This window comes from Agrilus planipennis, unplaced genomic scaffold (genome assembly GCF_000699045.2).
Source record: "Agrilus planipennis isolate EAB-ADULT unplaced genomic scaffold, Apla_2.0 scaffold119, whole genome shotgun sequence".
NCBI classification, from domain to species: Eukaryota; Metazoa; Arthropoda; class Insecta; order Coleoptera; family Buprestidae; genus Agrilus; species Agrilus planipennis.
In genome coordinates this window covers 144331-161497 of record NW_020438931.1, presented here as the reverse complement: position 1 = coordinate 161497, position 17167 = coordinate 144331, and the positions used below count along the sequence as shown (strand labels likewise).

At 35.7% G+C, this 17167-nt stretch overlaps 2 protein-coding genes across 5 annotated transcripts in view; one reads left to right on the top strand and one right to left on the bottom strand.

The window, feature by feature from the left end:
- Positions 1 to 17167, bottom strand: part of LOC108736724 (heparan sulfate glucosamine 3-O-sulfotransferase 1) — a 135512-nt gene that overhangs the window by 41738 nt on the left and 76607 nt on the right. The gene's annotated exons all lie outside the window — the stretch shown is intronic.
- The window catches only part of LOC108736720 (chymotrypsin-2-like), a 172427-nt gene that overhangs the window by 135383 nt on the left and 19877 nt on the right, over positions 1 to 17167 (top strand). Inside the window, exon 4 of the mRNA XM_025974194.1 lies at positions 10270 to 10285. Coding sequence (XP_025829979.1) covers positions 10270 to 10285 — 16 coding nt within the window. The remainder of the gene's footprint in view (positions 1 to 10269; positions 10286 to 17167) is intronic.

Genomic DNA, 17167 nt, shown 5'->3' with positions numbered 1-17167 from the left:
GTATCTACGAAGTCAGATAAGTCAGGACGGAAGGAGTAGTAGGGATATAAAGCAGAGGATAGCACAGGGTTGAGTCGCCTTCAATAAAAAGAGATCACTTCTATGCTCGCGAACGGTTAATTTAGAAATTCGAAAAAGGCTGTTAAGGGTGCATGTTTGGAGCACGACGCTGTACGGGTGCGAAACATGGACAGTGGGGGCGGTGCAAAAAAAGGTTAGAAGCATTCGAAATGTGGTGTTCCCGGCGAATGATGAGGATACCGTGAATAGAGAATATTAGAAATGAAGAGGTATTAGAGAGAATAGGAGAACAGAGGACTCTATGGAATCAATAAGAAATAGGCGAGATAGGTTGGTAGGACATCTTCTCAGCCATGAAGGTCTAGTGAGAGACATATAAGAGGCAGAATTAGAAGTTAAGAGGAGTAGAGGTAGACCTAGATTAGATTACTGTTCTAGATTATGATGGAGTAAAGAAGGTGATTTTTGTTTCTAACAACCTAATAACTTGTTAGTAATGTATTTTCTAATGCTGCTTTTTTATTGTCCTGATTGATATTAAATACATGCATACAGAATAAACCGCCTTAGTTTGATTCCAACAAAAGACCATAATATGAGATGAAGCCATCTCGGAAACGCTAACTGGAACATCTTTTTAACTCGTAATCGAATGAACTATAAAAAACGTTAGCAATTTAGGAAAAATTACAGTCGACGCTAAGGCGGACAATGCTTTTTTAGCAAGAGGGTAATAAAATTGAATTGTTATGGCTACGACGTAGATGTAATATCCGAAAGAGTTAAGAAGAGTACTTTAGAAATACGATGTGTGTAGCAATTAAGTTCCGGGATTTCGTAAACAAAATACAAGTGAATTAATTTTTGCTAAATGCTTTATTATCGATTTTCACAATAGTCACCTTCTAACTATATACATCGTTGTCTCTCCTTTCCCACAGCTGAAAACACTCTTCGTATATAGTCTTTTCAAGTTATAGAATTCAGAAGCGTCATCACAGCTATAGTTGGGACGTTCAAAACTGGCAAAGTCTGCAATAAAACTGTCGCATTTACTCCCTTCCTTCAACTTCCTAACCAGATTAGAGATGATATAATTCCAATCAGGCAGTTATAAATTCGACCCTGATTTTTTCCGTACTTCAGAAACCTCTAACCGCTGCCCCGCTTACTGTTATTCAGTTATCTGTTTTTACTTTGTCTGCACCACTCATGAAGCATTTCCTTACTTAACAAGGGTGTGCTCAAAACGCAGCAAATGAGTACAGTTTCAAATGGAAACAAGAAAAAACATACGTCCATTCTTACAGATAATTTATTGCGGAATATGCCAATTTTGATCGCCTCAACTATACCTTGACTTCTTCAACGCTACAATGATCAGTATTTTTGAGATGAAAATTCATCTTTGGACACAAGAAAAATCACACGATGCTAAATGCAGGCTGTAGAAGACATGCGACAATGTGAAGATACATTTTTATTATTACTACACTCATTCATTATCTAATTGAATTCCTTCCATCAAATAAGTACAAAATAATTAAGAAAATTACCTAAATATTGTAATACATTAGCAATTTCCTTTGTCTGTGGTCATTCAGTGCCTAATATCATCCCAGAAAAATCTACTTCACCTTGATAGTCACTGAATAGAAACGGAAGCGATGAAACGAATATTTTGATAGTTTAGGCAATAATAACCTTTACCGTCTAGCAGACTAGCCCTTCCATCTGCTTTGTGCCCTTTACATAATATGGGCATGAATGATGTGTAACGAGATGTAAAATCAATTGAAACGGCTGAGTAGAAATGCTTCTGGCCTCTGACATTCATATTGAGCATACGATGAGCCATTCTTATCCTTTTCAAATAGTAACAGTTGCAACTACATTGTTTGTCTTTTATGCATTATTTAGTACCTACATATATATACAAAAATGGGCAATTGTATCGTAAAAAAAAAAACTTACGGCAACACATAAACTGCGTTAATCCATCAAACAACGTTATAATTGCGTTACATGATGTTTATAATGACGACAAAGCTACTCAGATGTGATACCCGCTGTCACAAGAAAACTGCATCAAATTAATTCAGCAGTTTAATTAGAAATACAGATAAACACGTTCCGGCTGTATTCGTATACATGTAGCACTCTTAATTAGGGGCCGTCACTCAAAAAACGGAAAAAAGTACCCTGTGGAAAAATCATAACATACAGGGTACTTCCCGTTAACGTAGGACCATGAAATGACAAGAAGCAATGTCTTAAATGGAACAGATATAGCAAAAAAATCGGAAAATCGTAAATTTGTAGTTAGGATTGAATAAACATATCCGTAATAAGAATGTACTTGCCAGGTCCAAATCGGGATGTCCACAGTTTATCCTATCAAAGTAAAAAATTGATGAAATCAAGTTTTCCACGCTAGGATCTTATCAGGATTAGATCATTTCATGCTTTACAGGGTAAATATAATTAAATTCTGATCAGGATTGAGTGTGGATAAACTTGATTGGCCAGAATTTAAATATCATCAGACAAAGAGAAAATGGATTTTCCTTCTTGTTAAATGTCAATTACAATTTTACCAGTTTTTTATACGATGTCAGAAAAATTTTATCAATAAATTTACGGTTATCTTAAAACTGGCCAATTGTAATAGATAGTAAATTTGCAATCAGGTTATGATAGGGTTCTTTAAATTTCCCTATTAGGCCCTTATTTTTATTTCCTTATCAGGTCCTTCTTAAAAAAAAGCGCAACAGTCCTACTCATATTCACATCAGGACCTCGTATGAATCGAGGTTATACCCTGTCAGGTCCACGATCATAATTTCTAGTAAGGAGCTTAAATATTTATTAAATTGTCGCGGCGCTGCGGACACGACACCCTTCTGGATTTGTTTTTCAAACTTTTTCCAGAACTATACTAAAATCTATGGGCTGGATAGTGTGTGTGTGATATGTTGAGGTAATTGGTAAATCTGCAAAATATTCAAGCGTGTAACAGTCGTATACGTATTTGGTCATAAATTTTTTTTTAAGCAAACAAGGGTTAAAAGTCCGATATAACAGGAAATTGTAGAAGTTCTAATAAGTTCATCATCATCATAGGGTCGTCAGTCCTAAGACTGGTTAGACACGCACCTCCACTTATTCCTATTCTGAGCTAATCCTCCCATTTCCCTAAAACTAGAACAACCTACACCCTTTTTGCGNTATTTGCGAACAGTAATCTAATCTAGGTCTACCTCTACCCCTCCTAACTCCTGTTTCTGCCTCTAATATGTCTCTGACTAGACCTTCATGCCTGAGAAGGTGTCCTGCCAACCTATCTCGCCTATTTTTTATACCTCTTCATTTCTAACCTTTTCTACCTACGTTATCCACATCATTCGCGGGTAACACCACATTTCGAACGCTTCTAACCTTTTCTTTTCCGCCGCGCCCGCTGTCTATGTTTCGCACCCGTACAACGCCGTGCTCCAAACCTACACCTTTAACAACCTTTTTCGAATTTCTATATTATATCTATCTATTATATTAATCGAACGAAATAATGGAATACTGAAATATTAATCTGAACAAGTTTATTTCAATATTCAGGGCAGTTATTGGCATTTAACCCCAAAATATGATGTGATTATAATCATTAGATGTAGGAAGTTTTAAGCTTAACTTTACAATAATCTCAATCTTTGAAGGTCGAGTTTAGCGTAAAAATCCCAGTCAGCGGCAAATGATTTGCATAGAGGGTAACCTACAACTCGTCGGTGTTTTCTTTAATGGACTTTAAATGAGCTCTTTGCGTGTTTGAAATGGCTACCAGTTCCGCATAATGTTAAAATAAACCTTTTGGTCATTCTAGGTTCGCCCGAAACATTTTCGGCCTCTAATGAATGACAGAAAATAAATACGATTGTTTATTAGCGGCGCCTGACCGATCTAGTAATCCTATGACATCGCTTCCGCTAATAAAACGGATGGACTGCGTAAGAGGAAGTGAATTCAGAAATAGAAATGTAGGTGACAGTCGTTCCTTTTTTGTCCCATCTCTCTTGAAGTGTCGAGTTCCTGGCTGTTGTTTATTTTTTGTAATCGATTTAATATTTTTTCAAGTTGATAACCTAAATTGATAAATATTAGTAAGGTAAAATAATTCGGATAATAATTCCAGAAGCGGATCGCGATTTCGATCTTTTTGGATCTCATCAGCGCGTCGCAGGCAGCTCCGACAGAACAAAGACTAACTTTTACCTGCTGTCTTAACAGTGCGTTTTAGAAAATACTACAAATGGCGCAATAAACGCCATTAGTAAGGTAGTTAGTGGTGGGTCTGTTTTAGATTATTTCGTTGTCTTCTTCATTATTATTATTATTCTACCCCTACTATTTACAGAAGATTAAATTAATGCTTAAAATAAACTACAGTTAATTGCGAAATAGTGTTTTAAAGGTATTCCCGGTGACGAAATGCCTGTCTAAAAACAACGCCTTTATAAACCATTACTTAAAAAAAATTAAAAATCAAATTTATATTCGCGTTCTAATACTCAAAATCCCTTTTCCACTGTACCAGCAAGGTTAAGTAAGTAATGAATAAATTATTTACCCTACACCAAGGGGGAAATTATTTTTATGGAAATAATAAAAAAATATATTAAAGATAACAGATGAGGAACGAAACGAACTAATATAAATTTCAATGCATATGAATAAGCAAACAAAGTATACAGGGTGTAACTATAAAACACGAAAATTTAGTAAGTAAGTTGAAAGTACAGGTAAATTCAGTTCCGAACCTTGCAAAAAATACAACTCGCAACGCTGAACTGAATCAGCTGGTGATTAAGTACCACCAGGTTCTCCATCCATGCAGCTGCAGAGTTTTTTTATTCGGTAGACACCTATGTTGTTAATTCACCCGGCAAAGGATTGTTAATTTTTTTTTGCTCTTAACAACACTGCCAAACTCACCATGCAATTGTTTATTGCATCTACAGCTTACACCCTCTAAAGTTCGGCACTTATTTCTATTATTCCCTTTTTAAAGTTTAGCTTTATCTTTTTGTAATATTGAAATGATCCACATCGCTCCTAAAATAGAATTTTAAAGTAAGAAGTCAGCATTGAATTTATATTTAACAAAATCGGGACAGATATGACGTCATACGATTCATTATACGGTGGACCGCTACCACGTTTGTGTTGACTTATCCACATTGAGCCAGAGTTATTACTCGAATTTTGAGTGCTTTACAAGTTGTAATTTGCGGAAGCGGAAATTTTAAGCAGGCGAATGTAAACGGGAACAATTTTAATGTTGTCAGTGAAAACTTTCGTACCTACAGCAAATCACTATTCGGCATTGACCATGGAAAAGCAGTAGACATGGAAAAAATAAATAACTCGGTAAAGGTCTAGATAATGGCACCCACCCCGAAGGGTGTGGGGGGGGGTCGAAAGAGGAGATCTCCCCCATCACTGTACCATAAAAAGTTCGTGGCGGTCTCACCCCCATAAAAAGTTATGGTCGTTCAAAGTTAATAAATATGACAATTTTTATACATTTCTAGGATGTAAATATTTACATAGTCATTCTTAAACAATATTCAAAGGTAAAACTAATGGAAAAATACATAAAAATATTGAGAAAGTTATATAAAAAATTATTTAAATATCTTTATCAATAGGGTAGGTTAGGTTAGGTTAGGTTAGGTTACCGGGTTTTGTTCAAGTGACCACCCTCTTTCGATCCCCCACCTCCACCCGCTTGAAAATATTTTTTTTATTGAATTTTATTTGAATTATAGTGTACGAAAATTGTCAAAATAATCAACTTTCAACCCCCATAACTTTTTGTGGAGGTGAAACCGCCGCAAATTTTTTATGGGGTTTTACTCAGGTGACCACCCTCTTTCGATCCCCTCCCCCTACCCTCTTTCGATCCCCTAACCCTCTTTTTATCTCCCTACCCTCTTTCGATCCCCCCTACCCCCACCCCAATGTAACCTCCATAATTTTTTATGGGGGTGAGACCGCCACGAACTTTTTATGGTATAGTGGTGGGGGAGACCTCCTTTTTCGATCCCACCCCGAAGGGGGTGGGTGCCATCATCGAGACATTTACCAATACCTTTACAAAAATACCAAAGATAAAAACCAAAGGACTTCCATTTAAACTTTTTAACTGTAAAATCGACAAAATTGTCTTAAAAGTGAACCTATAATAAAAAATCCAACTATCGCTTTATAAATAAATAAGTTAACTATTCATTCGTTTGGACTAACCTATTATGTTATAATGGGATCCCCTAAATTACAATGATAAAAGAAGCTGTTTGAGTATAATAATAATTCGTCTGGCTTTTTATTCTGTTGTCATAGTTAACTTAAAATACTATGCTTTTTTCCCAAACATTCATGCTGAAATATGATTTCCGACTAAAGACTGCAGATTTATTTAACGAGTCATGGAAACCGTTAAAGTGGATTCTTTACATATCCTATGCGAGATAACTAGATAGAGCATACCTACCTCTACATATATGCGAATTTGACCTGGAGAGGTTTTCCGACAGCTACATGATAAATTATTTCAGTAGGTTACGGTATATGCTCCCTTTTATATTCAACGGGAAAATCATCCCTGCTCTCCAATAAACATACTAATTTAATCATTTTATCTTGTCATTTTCGGTGTTAGATGTTAAAAAGTTTATTGCCAAAAATTTATTAGGTAGGTATTGAATTTTATCTTGAAACAGTGCTGACAGATTTTTCAATACACATATTTATTCAACTCATAAGTTATCATCAAAAGGAACTATTGACACAAAATGTAGTAATTTTGACTTTAGTATTGCTGCAGATTCGTTTTGAATTCTAAGAAGCCCTAAACAAAGTACAAGGCGATTTAAACATTTTTAAGAAGATTTGTACCAGGGAAAAACGATCGTCAAATTCCTGAAATATTATTCCGAAAATTCATTTTTGAATTTTATACCCACTACACGCTACCGCAAATTAATGAGGGAAAAATTGTTGCTGTTGTCACACCCCCGCCGGGAATCGAACCCGGGACCTTTAGCTTCACTTACCAATGTTCTGACCACTAAACTACGTGAGGTGACAACAGCAACCACGACCAACCGACCTACAAGGTTAACGATCCGTCGTACTAATGTGACTATATATACTGAATATACTATGATTAAACATACATACAACATCAAAAATGAATTTTCAGAATAATATTTCATATTAAACTAACTCACTTCGAAAAGATGTCTAAATTGTATGTATGTCAAATTTCCATTTTCATTTCAGTCAAAGTTTTTTTAGTATTAGGTAGATCTCGTTGTTAGAATAAAATGTACAGTTTGCAGATATTCAACTAAAAATAGTTGTGTTTTTACACGTGTATCTAGTTTGATACTGTGGTTGTATTGGTCGGATAGTTATAAGTTCTGTTATTTTAAACTAGAGAATAAGTTCGTTATGTTCCTATCTACGAGGGTGGATTGATAAGTTTCCGGCCTGACCAAGAAAAACAAGGTTTTTAAAAATTTTTTTTTTTTATTTCTCAACATAATCTCCTCCAAGGCTGATACATTTCTCATAGCGGTGTTCCAGTCTATTAATGCCATCTCTATAGACTGATTCGTCAAGCTCCTCAAAATAACCATTTACAGCTTCGATTACTTCTTCATTGTCCGCAAATCTCTTACCGCCAAGCCATTTTTTGAGATTAGGGAACAGAAAATAGTCACTCGGGGCTAGGTCTGGAGAGTAAGGAGGGTGCGGCATCAATTCAAACTTTAGATCGTTGATTTTAGCCGTCGCAACGATTGACGTGTGCGCTGGTGCGTTATCGTGATGAAACAAGATTTTTTTCTTCGCCAGATGAGGTCGTTTAATTTTCACCTCGTGGCTCAAACGTTGCAATAAGTCTGCGTAGTATTGACCAGTGATAGTATTACCCTTTGCAAGGTAATCAATGTATATAATACCTCTTGCATCCCAAAAAACAGTAGCCATAACCTTGTTCGCCGAAAAAATTGTTTTTGCCTTCTTTGGAGTTGGTTCCCCTGGTCCAATCCACTGTTTAGACTGTTCTTTGGTTTCAGGAGTGTAGTGGTGGACCCACGTTTCGTCAACGGTTACGAATCGACGCAAAAATTCGCTTGGATTACGCTTATACAATGACAAATTTGCGGTAGAAATGTTTTTTCGAATCAATTTTTGGTCGACTGTTAGCAAACGCGGCACCCATCTTGCACAGAGCTTTTCCATATGCAAATGTTGGTGCAAAATATGTTGCACACGTTCATATGACATCTTACAGGTCTCAGCTATCTCACGCACTTTCAATCTGCGGTCTCCCAGCACTATTTGATGAATTTTTTCGATCATATCTGGAGTTGTGACCTCAACGGGGCGTCCTGAGCGAGGCCCATCAGAGGTGCTCACACGACCCTTTTTAAACTCGGAAACCCACTGCTTTACGGTTGAATATGACGGGGAGGATGTCCCCAGTGTTGAGTCCATCTCTTTTTTAATTTCCTTCGGCGTTAACCCCTTCAAATAAAAGTATTTGATGACAGCACGATTTTCCTGCTTTTCCATTTTTACGAAAACCACAGAGGCGTCTTGTTCAGCGTGCTGTCAAACCTACACTAGCAAGGAGATCGGGCTGAAACTATAGCTACAAGCTATCCAAGGATGGTACTATAGAATGTCACCTCAAGGTAGGCCTAGTGGCGTCATCTCTTGGTTAGGCCGGAAACTTATCAATCCACCCTCGTATTTTAAGTGCACGCGTCCATTTCAATTGTAAGTTTTGTACGTTCCGGAGCTGTCCCATTCTAGAAAGTTCACAAAGTGTGGTTGTACATTAAATTGGAAACGGTAATTAGACTACTTTCCGACGGTTCGAAATAATGGCGGTATGTGAAAACACCCAGTACAACTTTAGCAGGCAGTTGCTACCAAGCGAAACTTTAATTAGATGGTTTCCCAATAAATGTCCGGTCTGAAAATTTGTTCCTAGAACTCGCTTCTATGCTTCCAACGTGAGGTTATATTCTAAATTATCTGATTAAGGGTTTTTATACCGTTACTTTATGTACTACTTTTATGTATAACAGTTTGAGGAAGGGTAGAAAATTATTTGCAGCTTTAAATTTAATTTTCCCTACTTCTCTCTCAAAAGTTTGTATTATATAAGCCAGTGATATCTTTTTAGTGAGAGCAACTGAGGAATTGCACCCCCGTTGAATTTTTAAACAATAACAACCAAACGGCGGCTAAGTATGAAAGTTAACAATGAGCATATCATCAAAAACATAGAACCAATTGACATTAACCTGTCGCCGCATCTATTAAAAGCAAATAAAAACATATCAGTGCTTCGTTTAATCAATAATATTACGTTGGAGGGGAGGAGGAATTTGCATTTCGGCCTTCTGCAATGCCACTTAATATCTAACAACTGTCATCCAGTTTGCTCGGAGTTTCAAGTTTAAATTCTGCAACAATTAACATTAATTTTAAATTTTATTGTTTTTTTGTTCCAGGGTGGCGGTCAATTAATTAAACAAATTTGTTTGTTTTCTGTTACGTTTCGGTTAGTTTAAACTTTTTTATTTATACTTTTTAAATTATTACTGCTTATACACAGGTTTTAACTTAAATTTAAACATTATTCTCATTGAAATACTGTGTACTGATCTGTATACAAGTAGTAATACTTTAATAAGTCTGAGGATGATTTAAATAAACCGAAACGTAACAGAAAACAAACGATTTGTTTAATCAATTGGTCGCCACCTTGGAAAAAACAATAAACCAATGTCAATATCATATCAATAATGTCCTAAAATAGAAGACATATTTACTGCTTCAAAGGCATTAACAACCCTTATTACTGATTATAGTTGCACACATTTATGCCATATACATGTGTCAAGAGACCCACTAGATGCTGGTATTCGAAAAACAAAAATTGCAATACATTTCATCGTGACCATTTAGACTGATCTTGTTAATAAAATTCTTGGTTATTTTAGGGTTGATTTCATTAAATTAGAACAGCTAATTCCAAATTTACCCCTCTAATAAAAGTCATGAAATTTCTTTAAAGAGGCTATCCCTCAATGTCCTGTTTATAAAACCTGGTGATTCCCAACTTGCTAAAACAGAATAAAAGTATTAATTAGGATTTTTTTTCTGTTTCAGATAGTGTCAGCATATGGTAAGTCTTTAAAATTATCTCTTTCTAATTCAGCAGAATCTATTTGCTAGAGCAGAACGTCGTGTCTGAATTTCAGAACAGTGTAAATTATAAGTGGCATAAACGCATCTATGATTTATTCTTTATTGCGGCAAAACTTCCCTTGTTGCTAATAAAAAGCAACGCGAATATGAGATTAGTAAAGCAAAGATTGCAATCTGCAACCGAGTAATAATGCTTCTTAGTAACATATTTTTCTTGATTCCGTTGGGATGAGTAACACGACGTTTACTTTGAATGTTCCAGCTGCTTTTGCAAATAAGAAGGAACTCCAGTAAAGGAAGTTTCTAATGAAACAAAATACACATCTCTACACTTATTATAACTGTGACAAATAGCTTGAGAACACGAAACTTTTATAACTCGGATATTAATGTACCGCTAACAACACGTTACATTGTATATCCTGCTTTCGGCGCTATTAAATGATTAATATTACTATTATTACACCTAATATTTCTTCCTTATTTTTTTAAATATACCAAAACGCTATAACAGCACTATTATAAAGTGTATGATACAGATTTGCTTAAACAAGTTGTTGCTAATGATATAACATTAGATATGAATTCTATTTATTTACAAGTTAATTTAATTGAATATTATAATACAACTGTTTGTCTAGGATTCATTTTCTAGCTAACATGATGTCAGTTATTGACATTGTTAAGAAGAGATTTAGTATGTAATTCACAAGAGTGTAAAAAACAATCACGACATGTAGATACTTGTAAAATTTGATTGACAGGAGAGCCTTTCCTGTCAAATCTCAGATATGTGTTGTAAAATTGTATCAAAAATGCTGAGGACTGTCTACATATTTTTGATACGAATGCATTAAATGAAAACATTACTGTAGCTAGTCATATATGTGATTTATTTTTTACGATTTTTTAATACGTAATATACAGTAGAACCTCTAACTTGAACATCAAGGGAGACTCCAAAAAGTTCTAGTTATAGAGTTTTCGACTTATGGGGGATTTTGACTTAGGCGGATTCATAAATTCATTGTCGATAAATCCTTAAAGTCGATAACTTAGTTTTCTTCGAACTATAGACGTAATAAGTTTCAAATTATCGAGTTGTAAAGGTTGTAAAATAAAACATTGCTATGTTGGAGATACAGAGGTCCAATTTAATTTTTCCAATTATAGAGGGAAAATATGTACCAAATTGGCTTGCTCACTCATTGTATCGATTAATAGAGGGTTGAGATTTCGAGTAATTGAGGTTTTGGGGCTTGAAGGGAAGCGAGCAAAACATTTTTTCTAGTTTTTGAGGTTTTCAACTTTTCGAGATTCGACGATATGTCACATAATAAGTCCTGTGAATAAATAAATATATGTATGCATGTAAACAATTAACCTTAATTTTGATCTTATCTTTTCAATTTCTGCTAGACGCGAATTTAAAATGTAAACTTTTATTGCGAGAGCTGTGCCAATAATTGCCTTTTATTACCATTTCGCATTTGTTGCACTTTACAACACTTTAAAAGTATTGTAATGAAAGCAAGCAACTAAGGAAGTTTAAGAGTTCAAACCGAAGTACGTTTTCCGAAATTAAGCAGAATTTCAAGGTTTTATTGCATTTTTATGTTCATCGCTTTTGAGTACATATAGTCGCTGAGAGAAGCATTTAAAAATAACAGAGAATAATAAGTATAATAAATTCTTCACACGCGCAGTAATAAACTCTACATTTACCGACTTTATAGTCTTAATCTTCGTGAGAAGTAACAAACAAACAATTAAAAAAGCAAGGAACTACTTTTACAGAGCTAACGTTTGATCAATAATGCTTTAAAGCATTCCTTAGTTTACTTTTTAACTGTTTTGCAAGAAAAATCGTATCTATTTCAAGAAATAGCAGTTCATTAGGACTTCATACCACTCGAAAGGTATTAATGGCACGAAAACGTGGGTTTTTATATTCTTAATCTACTATTTTACACTTATGATTCGAACCGAAGTTAACTTTTGCTAGCTATTAGATTTTCTTCTAAATACTAGAATTACCATTGGCTGTTTTCAACCCTCTTTAACAGTGCAAAGATGAGCAGCTAATTCACAATAACCAAATATTTTTTAATCAATAAATAACAGAAAACTTAGAAAAAAAGTTACCTATAGTGGAATACGATTATAATGACACTGAAGGGTAATGACAAACACGTCATACTAAGCGGGCATCATACAAAGCATAGTCTTAGAAAATAAACAACTTTCTAGTTTGGTTAGTTATTTGGTTTAAAAGAGAGAAAAACTACAAATTGTGTATATTTATTAACAGAAAAAGAAAAAACGATGAATTGTAATATCAATATACATAGGAAGGGTCAGGAAAATGATCGAAAATGTTATTATTAATCATTTGGGTCACAATAGCCGGAAATGATTTATTGAGAATCAGTAATAATAAACGATATGTCATTTTAAACGGAGTCATTATATCCAAGCTTTGCTATAGAGAATTTAATATGAAAACCAAATTTAACACTACAATTACTTCATATTAAACGGTTGGTCAATATACGCGGAGTCATACTAAACGAATTCCACTGTATGTGTATAATTATTATAAATAATTTTAAAATGTAGTGTTACTTCTCGTGGGGCACGTGGCTAATTAATTTAGCTGGAATAATTGAAAGTGCCGTGGGTCGTTTTCGCAAACAGAAACCAGCGTCACTTCTGGCTTGTCTGAATTAGTGTTGCTTTGGAAAAGGTTTCTCTTTGTCGCCGCGATTTCATTCGAAACTTTTAATTTCAAACCCAGGACTAAAGGACTCATGATTAAAGCTGACTCTTTAGCACGTCTCTCGGTACAGCCAACCCGCTCTTCCTCTTCAAGCAGTTACAGTAGAGAGCACCGTGGTAAGGCGCGTCGCGGCGCTCGCTTGGTCGTTCCGTTTTATTCGCTCAGCCGCGCCGGAAACAAAGTTATATAATAACTCGATTACGGATGCAAGTGTCGAGGTGTTGCTTAACAAGCTACCTTGCCACCATTGCAGTTACCTTCTTTGCATTATTTCATTGGCATAGTTTATCATGTATCACTGTAAAAATTCGACTAATAATTATAAATCTTAAAATTTACAAATATGAATTAGCATATATAACAGGTTTGAAGAATAACAACCTGATTCTTCGGGGTTTGCTACTTGAATTTAGTTCAGTACAAATTAGAATTTATCGATCACGTTCAGTAAAACTTGATTTTAAGAATGAATCTTTGAATTAGTAGGCTGGTTGTCCACGAAGCCGATTAGTCTGAAGTCAAACCTACAACAGATCAGGCATGTATATAAATGATTGCGAATTACATTATACTTCGTTTACTTTCTGTAGTGATGTGACCTTCAGTTTGACCGGCGCAAAGTAGAAAAGAACAGCACTAGGCCAGAAAAGGAAGGAGACAACTCTCTTAACCGGTAAGGAGCGTATAACCTGTACAGTACTGCACGGCAAAATTGACCATTTTATCCACTACAATTTCATTGCTCAGCTGTGCTGTGATTGGTACCATTTACTACTGAAAATATCAACGAGATGTTTGTTTATATTTGAAGACATATTAAAGGTTTCAGCGCTTGTTTTCTATTCTACTATTCATGATTGAACAAAACCTTTGGTAGGTACTGTATGAAAAAGTATGTTTAATGCACAAGAGTCGAGAGTATAATGAGCCTTTTTCTTCCTACCTACGATTTTGCCAGCGTGCATCCAAGACATTGAAAGGGGCACATCGCTACAGAAAATAAATGAAGTATACGATGCGATATGATAGGAGTCGAACGATGCATACCGTAAACACGATCGGCTTATGACGGACGCGACAAGACGCTGCAAGCGCAATCACCATCGGATTCCGCTACCTATGTCTTTATTCTTTTCTCTATTAATAAATGTACCATGCTACGTATTCCATACACGAACTTGCATTTGTCCTATAAGCGAGAGGTTCAGGTTCACATTTAAATGCATCTCTTTCACGATTACTGCCAATACATAGAAGCTCCCAAAAGCGATGCAGTCGACATTTTCTTATTATACAATTGCACTGTCCTCGTCCATTATCGTATACATTTTACGGATTGGAAAGCTGAAGTTGGTTGACCAGTTAATCTCGATTCAGTGGACGTAGTATTTACGATCCGATCTGGATCAGTTAGTCTCCCAGCCGTTCGACTACAGTTTGATCGGAATTGCGGGCAGCCAAAGAAAGTATTTCTTCACCATTACTTAGCATACGACGCGAATTAGTTTCCTTATGAACTCAGTGGTCAAGTCTCCAGTGTGAATTGAACTCACATCCTGAGAATTTCATACTATGGAAAACCCTAGCAATCATTTAGAGTAAAAACGAAATGTGAGTTAGGTCACGGTAGAAGTGAAACTTCAACAGACAAGTGGAAAAACGAAAGGCAACGGACGAGTGAAAAAACGAATCGCAACAAACTTTTTACTAGAAGTTTAACGGGTAGATTGTTAATGAACTTGTCCCACTTGAAAACCTGGAGCCACGTGGAGAACAAAGGTAAGAAAACAACAGCTGAGCACAGCACACGCCGGCGGGACTCTCGCTGACTCTCCGCTTATATTCTTTCAACCGCCACTGCCGCCTCTTTCCACACGATTTACCGTCTACCCCCTCCACGCGGCCGTAACGCTTTTTCGTGACAGAAAAAAATCGTAATATCCCGTCTATATAGAAGTTTCACTTCAAAAAATTTAATTGCGATAAGAAATTACCTTTCCCAACTTTAGTGTTTTGTTACAGTGAAATAACGAACCGAAGACAAAATAATTGACCTATTCGACATGTGCTCATTTTGCTCTGAACAGGTCACAATTTGCTAATTTATTTCGACATTTGTCCGACCTCTAAGCCTAACAGCAACATTTATTCTGAAACACACGCCCCTATAAAGGAACCACGCAAACTTAATGACTTCTCGGGCAAAGCCTTTCGTCTGATCACGGAAGTCCATGAATAGGATCACGCATTCTTTTTTCCCTGAAACATCTTTTGTATTCCTTTTGTTACAACACAGCATCAGCTATTTAAAGTCCGTTTATTATTTTGTGAAAGTCACTAGTCATCTTTTCCCCGTAAAAAAAAAAAAACGGTCAGGAAGAAAGTCAGCTGAAGTAATATAATTATTGTACATTTGCTTTCTTTAATCACTTTATATTGATGTTTTGAGAACACGCAAAATTATAGGTCGTAATAATCAATCTAAATTTATAATGGGTTTTAGGGTCGTAAAATTACCATTACTTTTAAATACCTTGTGACCTAATGGAGTATAAAGAAATTGCTAAGGTAATTGTTGGACAGTTGTAGTAGAACAGGGAAAAAATACAAAATTTGTAGTGGGAAATTAAATGTCCATCGCCGCTTCTGAAAAGAAAGTCGAAACATAATTTAAAACAAACTTTTGTTAAATTTCGAAATGATTAATTTTAAATGAAGTAAATTAGAAAGAAATTAACAAATAAAATTAATCTACACTCTCAGTTTATCAGTTTCAAGTTTCAACAACTTCTGTAAATTGTTTATTTAAGTATGTAGGGGAGCAAACGGTATTGGCATACCGCGTCTAAAATACTGTTAGGTGAATCGGTCACTTGTGGTCACCACTAGAAGCGGTCACGATTATGTGGGCCACAATCTATATCCCCTATGTTAACGTTGTTCTAAAAATCTGGTGGTCGCCACTTCTTTATTCAATTGTTTAAGCCACGCAAAGTCTTTGGTCAATTTAAATATTCAAAATATTATCAATCTCTAATAGTAACATTTTTGTAGAATGTAGTGTTTCTTTAACGGGAAAGTTATGAATGATCGAGCGAAATTGCTTATCAGTCCAGAAGATCAAAAGAAACTTACTAATAGTTGGTTACTTGTTACATGGTATGACTTTCCATGAACTCTTGAAGTTCTTAAAAAGACAGAGCACAAGTTGCTGAACAAACAAACGAATAAAAATAAGTTAGACATAGCGGCGCTTGCATAGTAGTATTAAAGATGATGTAGGTACTGAATTTAAGTTAAATAAATGACGAAAAGTAAAACAATAATATTGGTATGCAAGGGATGAAAAAGTAGGGAAAGAGTGAATATAAAGACAAGAGACGAAAGATTAGAAGAAGTGGTTGATTTTATGTATCTAGGAAGTCAGATAAGTCAGGACGGAAGGAGTGATAGGGATATAAAGCAGAGGATAGCACAGGGCCGTGTCGCCTTCAATAAAAAGAAGTCACTTCTATGCTCGCGAACGGTTAATTTAGAAATTCGAAAAACGTTGCTAAAGGTGTATGTTTGGAGCACGGCGCTGTACGGGTGTGAAACATGGACAGTGGGCGCGGCGGAAAAGAAAAGGTTAGAAGCTTTGAAATGTGGTGCTATAGGCAGATGATGAGGATACTGTGGACAGAGAAGGTTAGAAATGATGAGGTATTAGAAAGAATAGGAGAACAGATGACTCTATGGAAGTCAATAAGAAATAGACGAGATAAGTTGGTAGAACGCATTCTCAGGCATGAAGGTCTGGTCAGAGACATATTAAAGGCAGGAACGGGAGTTAGGAGAAGCAGAGGTAGCCTAGATTAGATTACTATTAGCAAATAGCTAAGGATGTAAGATGTTCTAGTTTTAGGGAAATGCGAAGATGAGCTCAAGATAAGAAAGAGTGGAGATGCGTGTCCAACCAGTCTTAGGACTGACGACCTTATGACGATGAAATGATTTCTATAAAAACCTTTTATTTTAATGAAAATGTCATTCCCCTGGCCTGTTCTTTTTGAAAGGTGGCAGTCCTTATGATGTATAATA